The sequence below is a fragment of the Salmo salar genome, chromosome 15, assembly GCF_965601325.2.
Source record: "Salmo salar chromosome 15, fSalSal1, whole genome shotgun sequence".
In the NCBI taxonomy this organism is placed as follows: domain Eukaryota; kingdom Metazoa; phylum Chordata; class Actinopteri; order Salmoniformes; family Salmonidae; genus Salmo; species Salmo salar.
In genome coordinates, this window is record NC_138305.1 from 85282321 (window position 1) to 85295736 (window position 13416).

Consider the following 13416-nt stretch of genomic DNA (forward strand, 5'->3'; position numbering starts at 1 on the left):
CTCACGCCATTTGCACACACTGTATATAGACTTTTTTTCTATTGTGTTATTTACTGTACGCTTGTTTATTCCATGTGTAACTCTGTGTTGTTTGTGTCGCACTGCTTTGCTTTATCTTGGCCAGGTCGCAGTTGTAAATGAGAACTTGTTCTCAACTAGCTTACCTGGTTAAATAAAATTCTAACATTCAGTCGAACAGTAACTGAATGACTCAATGCCTGTCTGCCTGCTTTATATAGCAAGCCATGGCCACGTGACTCATTGTCTGTACGAGAGAACCATTTTCGGGGAATGGTGTGTACCTAATAAACTGGCCCTTGAGTGTATATACACATAATGGCGTGTAAAGACAGTATGGACAGTATATGAATAGAACAGTTGTGTATAGCAATAATTATATAGGATGAGCCATGACTAGAATACAGTATATACATAACTTTAAAAATGCTTGCTCTTTCCATTACATAGACTGACTAGGTGAATCCAGGTGAAAGCTATGATCCCTTATTGATGTCCCTTGTTAAATCCACTTCAATCAGTGTAGATTAATAGGAGAGGAGGTTAAAGGAGGATTTTTAAGCCTAGAGACCATTGAGACATGGATTGTGTATGTGTGCCATTCAGAGGGTGAATGTGCAAGACAAAATATTTAAGTGCCTTTGAATGGGGTATGGTAATAGGTGCCAGGCGCACCGGTTTTTGTCAAGAACTGCAACACTGCTGGGTTTTTCGCCCTCAACAGTTTCCTGGGGGGGTGCAACTCAATATTAGGAAGGTGTTCCTAATGTTTGGTATACTCAGTGTATAAAGTGTATAGAACAGTATGTAAACATTATTCAAGTGACCAGTGTTCAATGACTAGAATACGTTATATACAGTGCCTTCATAAGGTATTCATGCCCCTTGTTCCACATTTTGTTGTTGAAGCTTGAATTAAAAATGGATTAAATACAATCAAATGTATTTATAAAGCCCTTCTTACATCAGCTGATATCTCAAAGTGCTGTACAGAAACCCAGCCTAAAACCCCAAACAACAAGCAATGCAGGTGTAGAAGCACGGTGGCTAGGAAAAACTCCCTAGAAAGGCCAGAACCTAGGCAGAAACTTAGAGAGGAACCAGGCTATGAGGGGTGGCCAGTCCTCTTCTGGCTGTGCCGGGTGGAGATTATAACAGAACATGGCCAAGATGTTCAAATGTTCATAGATGGCCACAGCAGTTGTCGAGGGTGCAACAGGTCAGCACCTCAGGAGTAAATGTCAGTTTGCTTTTCATAGTCGATCATTGAGAGTATCTCTACTGCTCTTGCTGCCTCTAGAAGGTTGAAAACAGCAGGTCTGGGACAGGTAGCACGTCCGGTGAACAGGTCAGGGTTCCATAGCCCCAGGTAGAACAGTTGAAACTGGAACAGCAGCACTGCAAGGAGTCATCAGGCCAGGTAGTCCTGAGGCATGGTCCTAGGGGAGGGAGGGAGGGAGGGGCCCTCGACACATAAAATACTGGAGGCTGAGACAGGAGGGGTCGGGAGATACTGTGGCCCCGTCCGACGATACCCCCGGACAGGGCCAAACAGGCAGGATATAACCCCACCCACTTTGCCAAAGCTCAGCCATCACACCACTAGAGGGATATCTACAACCACCAACTTACCATCCTGAGACAAGGCCAAGTATAGCTCACAAAGATCTCCGCCACGGCACAACCCAAGGGGGGCGCCAACCCGGACAGGAAGATCACGTCAGTGACTCATCCCACTCAAGTGACGCACCCCTCCTAGGGATGGCATGGAAGAGCACCTGTGACTCAGCCCCTGTAATAGGGTTAGAGGCAGAGAATCCCAGTGGAGAGAGGGGAACCGGCCAGGCAGAGACAGCAAGGGCAGTTCGTTGCTCCAGTGCCTTTCCATTCACCTTCACACTCCTGGGCCAGACTACACTCAATCATAGGACCTATTGAAGAGATGAGTATTCAATAAAGACTTAAAGGTTGAGACCAGGTCTGCGTCTCTCACATGGGTAGGCAGACCATTCCATAAAAATGGAGCTCTATAGGAGAAAGCACTGACTCCAACTGTTTGCTTAGAAATTCTAGGGACAGTAAGTAGGGACAGGCCTGCGTCTTGTGACCGTCGCGTACGTGTAGGTATGTACAGCAGGACCAAATCAGAAAGATGGGTAGGAGCAAGCCCATGTAATGCTTTGTAGGTTAGCTGTAAAACCTTGAAATCCGCCCTTGCCTTAACAGGAAGCCAGTGTAGAGAGGCTAGCACTGGAGTAATATGATCACATTTCTTGGTTCTAGTCAAGATTCTAGCAGCCGTGTTTAGCACTAACTGAAGTTTATTTAGTGCTTTATCCGGGTAGCCGGAAAGTAGAGCATTGCAGTAGTCTATCCTAGAAGTGACAAAAGCATGGATTAATTTTTCTGCATCATTTTTGGACAAAGTTTGGAAAAAAGCTGTCCTTGAAACAGTCTTGATATGTTCGTCAAAAGAGAGATCAGGGTCCAGAGTAACGCCGAGGTCCTTCACAGTTTTATTTGAGACGACTGTACAACCATCAAGATTCATTGTCAGATTCAACAGAAGATCTTTCTTTCTTGGGACCTAGAACAAGCATCTCTGTTTTGTCCGAGTTTAAAAGTAGAAAATGTGCAGCCATCCACTTCCTTATGTCTGAAACACAGGCTTCCAGGGAGGGCAATTTTGGGGCTTCACCATGTTTCATCGAAATGTACAGCTGTGTGTCATCCGCATAGCAGTGAAAGTTAACATTATGTTTCCAAATCAAATTTGATTTCTCACGTGCGCCGAATACAACAGGTGTAGACCTTACAGTGAAATGCTTACTTACAGGCTCTAACCAATAGTGCAAAACGTATTATGTGAACAATAGGTAAGTAAAGAAATAAAAACAACAGTAAAAAGACAGTGAAAAACAGTAGCGAGGCTATAAAAGTAGCGATGCTACATCCAGACACCGGTTAATCAGGCTGATTGAGATAGTATGTACATGTAGATATGGTTAAAGTGACTATGCATATATGATGAACAGAGAGTAGCAGTAGCGTGAAGAGGGGTTGGTGGGTGGCGGGTGGCGGGGCACAATGCAGATAGCCCGGTTAGCCAATGTACGGGAGCGCTGGTTGGTCGGGCCAATTGAGGTAGTATGTACAAGAATGTATAGTTAAAGTGACTGTGCATATATGATAAACAGAGAGTAGCAGCAGCGTAAAAGAGGGGCTGGGGGGGGGCACACAATGCAAATAGTCCGGGTAGCCATTTGATTACCTGTTCAGGGGTCTTATGGCCTGGGGGTAGCCTATGTTATACATGACATCACCAAGAGGTCAAATATATAGTGAAAACAATAGTGGTCCTAAAACGGAGCCTTAAGGAACACTGAAATTTACAGTTGATTTGTCAGAAGACAAACCATCCACAGAGACAAACTGTTATCTTTCCGACATATAAGAACTAAACCAGGCCAGAACTTGTCCGTGTAGACCAATTTGGGTTTCCAATCTCTCCAAAAGAATGTGGTGATCGATGGTATCGGAGCAGCATTAAGGTCTAGGAGCACGAGGACAGATGCAGAGCCTCGGTCTGACACCATTAAAAGGTAATTTACCACCTTCACAAGTGCAGTCTCAGTGATATGATGGGGTCTAAAACCAGACTGAAGCGTTTCGTATACATTGTTTGTCTTCAGGAAGGCAGTGAGTTGCTGCTCAACAGCTTTTTCAAAAATTATTGAGAGGAATGGGAGATTCGATATAGGCCGATAGTTTTTATATTTTCTGGGTCAAGGTTTGGCTTTTTCAAGAGAGGCTTTATTACTGCTACTTTTAGTGAGTTTGGTACACATCCGGTGGATAGAGAGACGTTTATTATGTTCAACATAGGAGGGCCAAGCACAGGAAGCAGCTCTTTCAGTGGTTTAGTTGGAATAGGGTCCAGTATGCAGCTTGAAGGTTTAGAGGCCATTACTATTTTCATAAATGTGTCAAGAGATATAGGATTAAAAAACTTGAGTGTCTCCCTTGATCCTTGGTCCTGGCAGAGTTGTGCAGACTCAGGACAACTAAGCTTTGGAGGAATACGCAGATTTAAAGAGGAGTCCGTAATTTGCTTCTAATTATCATGATCTTTTCCTCAAAGAAGTTCATGAATTTGTCACTGCTGAAGTGAAAGCCATCCTCTCTTGGGGAATGCTGCTTTTTAGTTAGCTTTGCAACAGTATCAAAAATACATTTTGGATTGTTCATATTTTCCTCAATTAAGTTAGAAAAATAGGATGATCGAGCAGCAGTGAGGGCTCTTCGATACTGTACGGTACCGTCTTTCCAAGCTAGTCGGAAGACTTCCAGTTTGGTGTAGCGCCATTTCCGTTCCAATTTTCTGGAAGCTTGCTTCAGTGCTTGGGTATTTTCTGTATACCAAGGAGCTAGTTTCTTATGACAAATGTTTTTAGGGGTGCGACTGCATCTAGGTTATTGCGCAAGGTTAAATTGAGTTCCTCAGTTAGGTGGTTAACTGATTTTTGTACTCTGATGTCCTTGGATAGGCGGAGGGAGTCTGGAAGGGCACCTAGGAATCTTTGGGTTGTCCGAGAATTTATAGCACGACTTTTGATGATCCTTGGTTGGGTTCTGAGCAGATTATTTGTTGCGATTGCAAACGTAATAAAATGGTGGTCCGATAGTCCAGGATTATGAGGAAAAACACTAAGATCCACAACATTTATTCCACGGGACAAAACTAGGTCCAGAGTATGACTGTGGCAGTGAGTAGGTCCGGAGACATGTTGGACAAAACACACTGAGTTGATGATGGCTCCGAAAGCCTTTTGGAGTGGGTCTGTGGACTTTTCCATGTGAATATTAAAGTCACCAAAAATTTGAATATTATCTGCCATGACTACAAGGTCCGATAGGGAACAGGGAACTCAGTGAGGAACGCTGTATATGGCACAGGAGGCCTGTAAACAGTAGCTATAAAAAGTGATTGAGTAGGCTGCATAGATTTCATGACCAGAAGCTCAAAAGACGAAAACGTCGGGTTTTTTTGTAAATTGAAATTTGCTATCATAAATGTCAGCAACACCTCCGCCTTTGCGGGATGCGCGGGGGATATGGTCACTAGTGTAACCAGGAGGTGAGGCCTCATTTAACACAGTAAATTCATCAGGCTTAAGCCATGTTTCAGTCAGGCCAATCACATCAAGATTATGATCAGTGATTAGTTCATTGACTATATCTGCCTTGGAAGTGAGGGATCTAACATTAAGTAGCCCTATTTTGAGATGTGAAATGCCCCATAATGACAAAGTGAACACGTTTTTAGAAATGTTAGCAAATTTATTGAATAAGTATTTACACCCCTTTGCTATGATACTCCAAATTGAGCTCAAATTGAGCCTGTGGCCAATTCAATTGTTTGGACATGATTTAGAAAAAGAAACACCTGTCTATATAAGGTCCCACAGTTGACAGTGCATGTCAGAGCAGAAGTCCACGGAACTGTCCGTAGATCTGTCAGCTGACATCAGCTGCTCCTGCAAATGAAAAGAACATTGAGAATTACAGTATTCTGGAGGAGCTCTTTTTACTCATGTATACATACATATATTAGAGTGTGGTCTAAGATACTGTATGCATGCATGCTGAAAAATGCCCAGGTGTCTGTTTCTTTCATTGTTTAGTTGTTTTGCGTTTATTTGTCCACAAAGTAGCATCCCTAAAGGGGTTTTGAGTTCTTCCATTCTTCTGCCGCTCCTCTCCGGTGGTTTTGCCGATATGAATGTGCGTTTGTTTATTTTAGTGAAGGTATTTATTTAGTTTATCTGAGGAAATGGGAAAAGAGGGTCATAGTTCTAAAATGATCCTGGGAAGCCAAAGGGAGAGGCAGGCAGACCATGAGAGAGAGCCTCCTCTCTTTTCTCTTCCTCACAACTATCTTCTTCTGTTTCCCTCTCTTCTAATTCTTTCTTTTTCGCTCGCTCTCTCTACCTATTTCCCTCCCTCCAATCTTCCTCTGTCTCTCTCTCTTTCTCTGTTGACCTGGGCTCTCTGTGCTCTTCCCAAGCTCCCAGCCAAAGGCAAGTCCGTCTGGCCGTACACACCCCAGCTAGGCCTTAACCCTCACACACAGTCCAACCACAACAACATTAAACGTCTGACTCACTCTGTCTCTCCAACTACTTCACATAACTACTCAGCACATAAATACACTGAAAAATGCATTCATCTTTCCACCTCCCCAAATCGATTTCACTGAAAAGCGATGTTTATATTCCCCAATGAGTCCACAATTGAGACATTCATTCAGAAAGTTTTTTTTTTCTTCTAGCGAAGTAATTATCATTGCGTTGCTGTCATGATGTATGAGCTCATGTTACGAAAGTAATGCCTCGTAGATGAGGAGATATGTTCATGAACGTGCAGGGGTTATGGAAAGTATGCAGGGATCTAAACTGAGGGGAGACAACAGTGACTGGGCTAAAATCCAATCAGAGACACTTTCCCAAGGCTGCAGGGTAAGGGGGTGGGATTATGAGCTTGTGAAGTGGGGCGGGGCAGAGGGGGTCTGAGAGATGCAGTCTTGATGGAGGAAAGAGGGAGGCAGCAGTGACAACCTCCCTATCCACCCTCCACCCCACTTCCCCAAGTGAGTCACACTGCAGGTACAAATGACCTCTGTCCCCCCACCAGTAGTAAAGTATGTACAGGTAACTGCCAAAATAATGGACACTTGAGTAAATGAGGGATACAAAGTATATTGCAAGCAGGTGCTTCCACACAGGTGCGGTTCCTGAGTTAATCAAGCAATTAACATCCCATCATGCTTAGGGTCATGTATAAAAATGCTGGGCAGGCTATTCTTTTGGCTACCATACGCCAATAGGATGACAATGCCCCCATCCACAGGGCATGAGTGGTCATTAAATGGTTTGATGAGCATGAAAAAGATGTAAACCATATGTCATGGCCGTCTGTCACCAGATCTCAACCCAATTGAACACTTATGGGAGATTCTGAAGCAGCACCTTGGACAGCGTTGTCCACCACCATCAACAAAACACCAAATGATGGAATTTTGCATGGAAGAATGGTATTGCATCGCTCCAATAGAGTTCCAGACACTTGTAGAATCTATTCCAAGGTACACTGAAGCTGTTCTGGCTTGTGGTGTCCCAACGTCCTATTAAGACACATTATGTTGGTGTTTCCTTTATTTTGGAATTTACCTGTAGTTTGCTCTAAGAGCCACAGTGAGTGGTGAGCTGCTCCTAGCAATGCTGGCTGCCCTGAGGTGAAGAATGACCATATGTAACCATGCCAATCCGCTGGTTATTTCCCCCCCAGCCACCTCTGCTTCTCGTGTAGAGTACTGAAACGGATGAGCAATGTGTTAATAAGGACTGCACTCTTACTTTGTTGCTATCATAAATAATGCTGCATTAAACCCCCCCTTATTTGACTCCGCAGCAGAAATAGACTATGCTTTCTTTGACCATGCTTTTACTGTACACTACTGTAACTACTTGTACTAAACGGCTACCCAGTCAATTAAGGATATACAGTATAACTATTTATTCTTGAAGAATATAATTTTATAAATGCCTTTATTAGCTTTCAAATGATTTAACAGTAACTTGGAGATGCAAATAGGCAAACCCACTTTTAAAATGACATTAGAACCAGCAGATTATAAAAATGTAGATTACAAAGGGAAAACAACTCTGACTAATGGGAAAGAGTCTGGTTCGTGTCTGTTTTTGTGTCTGTCTGCCTACATGTCTGCGTGAACCCTGTCTGCCGTGGCCTGAGAACTGTATGATACTGTGTAGGGCTAATTTCACACGCCATAAAGCAGAGGATGGACAGCCCTGCTTTACAGCCAGCCGGCCCCCCGACGGACTGCAATGTCAAAACCCAGCGAATTAATAACAGAGCAGGATTAATCAATCCGTCTGTCCTATTCGTTTTCAAAGCCTGAGTTCAATGTCTCTCCACCACACTATGGAGATTGGCCAAAAACTGTTGAAGTGGTTATAGAAAACAATTTTGTTGGCCAATATGTGGCATGGATTAGAGTGAATGATGATGAGTGCTTGAGGAAGATTTAACTGAGTGTGGGAATGGTGGAGTAGCTAAGTGACAGAGAGAGACAAGATGGTGTATGACGGGGGGGGGGGGGGGGGGTTAGGAAAGAGCAACGCCAATCCATTATGCGAGTACAGCCGAGAGCTGCAGGTCAATGCTGTTTAGAGCCGCTGCTCTCAGTAAAACGCTTAGCACTGCCTAATGGAAATCCCTGCCCCATGTTGGGGCTCACTGGCTGTGTTGTTTCCTTTCCTTCTAATGGTGGGTTAGTTTTAGCTCCTGAAACAGCCGTCTTTGTGCCATCATCCAAATGCCTGTTAAGCTACCGATTGTGACGCAGATACATTTGTCATACACACCTTCTCTCTGATTCCAGGGTTTTCATGGTTGTGTGTTAACAGTGATTTATAATCCATAAAGCAGTCTTCTGTCCCCAAGGCACAAAACATGTCCATATGAGTAGTGCACTATATGCTCAATCTGAACCCGAGGCCATTTGTTTCCACAGGGCCACGGAGAAGATCTTGGCTCGGGCGCGTCAGCTGGTGGATGTCAAGAAGGAGGACGGCTTCTCGGCTCTGCACCTGGCCTCCCTCAACAACCACCGAGACGTGGCCGAGATCCTTGTAAAAGAGGTAAGGAACAGTGTGGAAAAAAGGGGTTTCTCTCACCATCTAGGACCCTGTCTTTCAAAGATAATTCGTAAAAATCCAAATAACTTCACAGATCTTCATTGTAAAGGGTTTAAACACTGTTTCCCATGCTTGTTCAATGACCCATAAACAATTAATGAACATGCACCTGTGGAACGGTCGTTAAGACACTAACCGCTTACAGACAGTAGGCAATTAAGGTCACATTTATGAAAACTTAGGACACTAAAGAGGCCTTTCTACTGACTCTGAAAAAGACCAAAAGAAAGATGCCCAGGGTCCCTGCTCATCTGCGTGAACGTGCCTTAGGCATGCTGCAAGGAGGCATGAGGACTGCAGATTTGGCCAGGGCAATAAAATGCAATGCCCGTACTGTGAGACGCCCAAGACAGCGCTACAGGGAGACAGGACGGCTGATCGTCCTCGCAGTGGCAGACCACGTGTAACAACACCTGCACAGGATCGGTACATCCGAACATCGCACTTGCGGGACAGGTACAGGATGGCAACAACTGCCCGAGTTACACCAGGAATGCACAATCCCTCCATCAGTGCTCAGACTGTCCGCAATAGGCTGAGAGAGGCTGGACTGAGGGCTTGTTGGCCAGCTAAGAGCCCGGATTTCAATCCCATTGAGCACGTCTGGGACCTGTTGGATCGGAGGGTGAGGGATAGGGCTATTCCCCCCAGAAATGTCCGGGAACTTGCAGGTGCCTTGGTGGAAGAGTGGGGTAACATCTCATAGTAAAAACTGGCAAATCTGGTGCAGTCCACGAGGAGGAGATGCACTGCAGTACTTAATGCAGCTGGTGGCCACACCAGATATTGACTGATACTTTTGATTTTTGATTTTGCAGTCACAAGATATCTACGTAAAAGCAAATGCATGCAATGTAACATTGGTACCTTCTGAGTCTTTCAAAAAAGGAAAAATGATAGCAACACCCAAAGATGGCCAACAAGGTTATATTCAATGCACTTGTACCTTTTTAAGCTTCAAAAGGAACATCCCAACTAACTTTCTCTCACCCACCCTCTCACAGGGCCGCTGTGACGTCAATATCCGCAACAACCGCAATCAGACGCCGCTGCAACTGGCAGTGATGCAGGGCCACGGGGACCTGGTGCAGCTGCTAGTGGTCGAGGGCGCGGACGTCAATGTGGAGGACGAGGATGGGGACACGGCCATGCACGTCGCCCTCAGCCGCCCGCAGCTGGCCAACGCCACACTCACCCCCGCCACCACCAGCACCACGACCACCACGCAGGAGAGAGGAGAGGGGGGCCCGGGCTCGTCATCATCCTCGCTGTACTGCCAGGTAAGACTATGAGGAAGGGTGTGATTTTTCTTGATTCTTGGGTGGTGCAAGAGAAATTATGCAAAAAGAGTCGTGACAGGAAGAGAAGGGGAGACCAAAATAAGGGAGAGACCTAGTTTTGAATGAGACATTAAATCACTGAGAGAAAAATGAATTCTCCTTAGCCTAATAGTGTATCTAATCATCTTCCCTAGCTTCAAATAGGCACAATCACTCCTCACCTCTCAATTGTCATACACAGGCGGTCCTTCTATTAGCTAGGTCGGTTAATGCAAATCATCAGCACTGTGTTCTGGCAGCTGCTGCCACTGGCACCGCCAAAGGGTATCGGCATGACCCCAAACACTGCAGCGCTCAAATAGCGCTCATGCTGGCCATCCGCCAAGCCATTTTGGATAGGGGAAAAACACACTGTACTTAAGGTGGCTAGTCTAAGTACCCTGTATTCACATTGTCAGCAAAGGAAGGGAGTTCTGGATTTGATTCGATTTGGGCTTGTCTTTCTCCAGCTGGGGTGCATTGGGTTTAGTGACGTCACCCCCTTGCTGTACTATAGTCTGTACGAGGACCAGACGTCCCCTTTGCATTTTTTTTTAATTGTAAAAAAAATAAAAAAACATTTATTTAACCAGGCAAGTCAGTTAAGAACAAATTCTTATTTTCAATAACAGCCTAGGAACAGTGGGTTAACTGCCTTGTTCAGGGGCAGAACGACACATTTTTACCTTTCGGTTACTCGTCCAACGCTCTAACCACTAGGCTACAGGTAGTAAACAGGTGGGCAGCTTGCATCTGACGTGCCACTGATTACTAGAAGATTATTGCTTAATTGATATTAATTAGCAATTACTCGTTTTTAGTGTCATCTGACGTCCCCAGTAATCTTGTTGTGGTTGTTGTACACTGTACTTTCTGTCTGACTCTCTCATATCCTGTGTGTGCAGCTTTGACTCTCATGTGATTCCTTTAATTTACAAGAATAAAGGCTCGCCAGAACTCAACTCTCCTCCTCCCTCCCTCCTGTGTAGCTGAGCAGCTCTGGGCTGATGGGTAACACGGAGCTGAGCGTGGGCGCAGCCATTGCCTGTTTCCTGGCACAGGAGGGCGCCAACATCAACTACGCTAACCACAAGGGCAAGAGCCCGCTAGACCTGGTAGCTGACACAGCTGTGCTGCAGCTCATCAAGAGCTTCTCTGAGAAGCAGCGGTATGTACAACTACTGACTAGCTGACTGTATGGTCCTTAATGGTTCTACTATTATAACAGCACCTTTTACACTCATTGCTATGAAGGGTCAGCCTGGAGATTAAGGCCCCAATCAGACATACAGTGGCAAGGAAAAGTATGTGAACCCTTTGGAAATATGTGGATTTCTGCATAAATTGGTCATAACATTTCTTTCACAACAATAGACAAACACGGTCTGCTTAAACTAATAACACACAAACAATTATACGTTTTCATGTCTTTATTGAACACACCGTGCAAACATTCACAGTGCAGTGTGGGAAAAGTATGTGAACCCTTGGATTTAATAGCTGGTTGACCCTCCTTTGGCAGCAATAACCTCAACCAAACGTTTTCTGTAGTTGCGGATCAGACCTTTTTACAAAACATTATTTTTTACTAAACTCTTGCAGTTCAGCAGTATTCATGGGATGTCTGGTGTAAACTGCTCTCTTGAGGTCATGTCACAGCATCTCATTCGGGTTGAGGTTAGGACTCTGACTGGGCCACTTCAGAAGGTTTATTTTCTTCTGTTGAAACCATTCTGTTGTTGATTTACTTCTGTGTTTTGGGTCGTTGTCCTGTTGCTTCACCCAACTTCTGTTGAGCTTCAATTGGCGGACAAATAGCCTAACTTTCTCCTGCAAAATGTCTTGATAAACTTTGGAATTCATTTTTCCGTCGATGATAGCAAGCTGTCCAAGCCCTGAGGCAGCAAAGCAGCCCAAAACCATGATGCTCCCTCCACACATAGTTTACAGTCGGGATGAAGTTTTGATGTTGGTGTGCTGTGACATTTTTTTCTCCACACATAGTGTTGTGTTCCTTCCAAACAACTCAAGTTTATTTTCATCTACCCACAGAATATTTTACCAGTAGCACTGTGGAATATCCAGGTGCACTTTCGCAAACTTCAGACGTGCAGCAATGGGTTTTTTTGGACAGCAGTGGCTTCTTCCGTGGTGTCCTCCCATGAACACCATTCTTGTTTAGTGTTTTATGTATCGTAGACTCGTCAACAGAGATGTTAGCATATTCCAGAGATTTCTGTAATTCTTTAGCTGACACTCTAGGATTCTTCTTAACCTAGGAGTCTTCTTAGCATTCTGCGCTGTGCTCTTGCAGTCATCTTTGCAAGACGGCCACTCCTAGGGAGAGTAGCAACAGTGCTGAACTTTCTCCATTTATAGACAATTTATCTTACCATGGACACCAAGGCTTTTAGAGATACTTTTTTAACCCTAGTCATTAGCCTAGGGGTTCACATACTTTTTACAACCTACACTGTGAATGTTTAAATTATGATTTCAATATAGATTAAAAAGAATACAATAATTTGTGTTCGTAATTTAAGCACACTGTTTGTGTATTGTTGTGATTTAGATGAAGATCAGATCAAATTTAATGAACAATTTATGCAGAAATCCAGGTAATTCCAAGTGTTCACATACTTTTTCTTTGCCACTGTAAATGAGCTTTAAAAGAAGTGGAAAGATGAGAACAAATAACTAACCAAAACAAAGAAGATAAGAGAACAAATCCTATCGTACACTATGTGTACCAATCAGTCTTTCATCCATCCGTTCCTCCAGGTTGCAGCGGCTGCAGGCCATCACGTGCGGCACGTCACTGAGCAGCACCAGCCTGCGGCGGGTCCACACCACGCCCAATACCATGACTAACCTGGCCATGCCCGTCCTGCCGGGGCCCAGCGAGTGTCTCATCTGCTCAGAGCTGGCGCTGCTCGTCCTCTTCTGCCCCTGCCAGCACAGCGTCGCCTGCGAAGGTAGATGGGGGGGGGGGTGTGTGTCCGTGCAAGAAAGAATGTGTGTGGGGCAGCTGGAGCATTAAGACTAGTCCATGGACTAAAATGTATCCATTGGAAGTGGTTTTAGTCCAGGACTAGGTTTAATCAGTATCTAAGAAACCAGTCTTGGTGTTCCCACAAGATCTTGATGTTTGGGAACTGAAGTAACTCCTTGTGCCTCTCCCTAATCTCTCCAGAGTGTGCTCATCGAATGAAGAAATGCATCAAATGCCAGGTCACGATCACCAAGAAAATAAGACAAGGTAATGTACAACAGATGACTAGAAGCCCTTTCTTTTTTTC

The 13416-nt window shown here is 44.6% G+C and overlaps 1 protein-coding gene across 4 annotated transcripts in view; it reads left to right on the forward strand.

The window, feature by feature from the left end:
• The window catches only part of LOC106572005 (E3 ubiquitin-protein ligase MIB2), a 104557-nt gene that overhangs the window by 86380 nt on the left and 4761 nt on the right, over positions 1 to 13416 (forward strand). For all 4 annotated transcript variants that reach the window (XM_014145695.3, XM_014145696.3, XM_014145694.3 and 1 more), the window contains 5 exons: positions 8615 to 8741; positions 9803 to 10078; positions 11107 to 11285; positions 12899 to 13092; positions 13311 to 13376. In XM_014145695.3, the coding sequence (XP_014001170.1) occupies positions 8615 to 8741; positions 9803 to 10078; positions 11107 to 11285; positions 12899 to 13092; positions 13311 to 13376 (842 nt within the window). The remainder of the gene's footprint in view (positions 1 to 8614; positions 8742 to 9802; positions 10079 to 11106; positions 11286 to 12898; positions 13093 to 13310; positions 13377 to 13416) is intronic.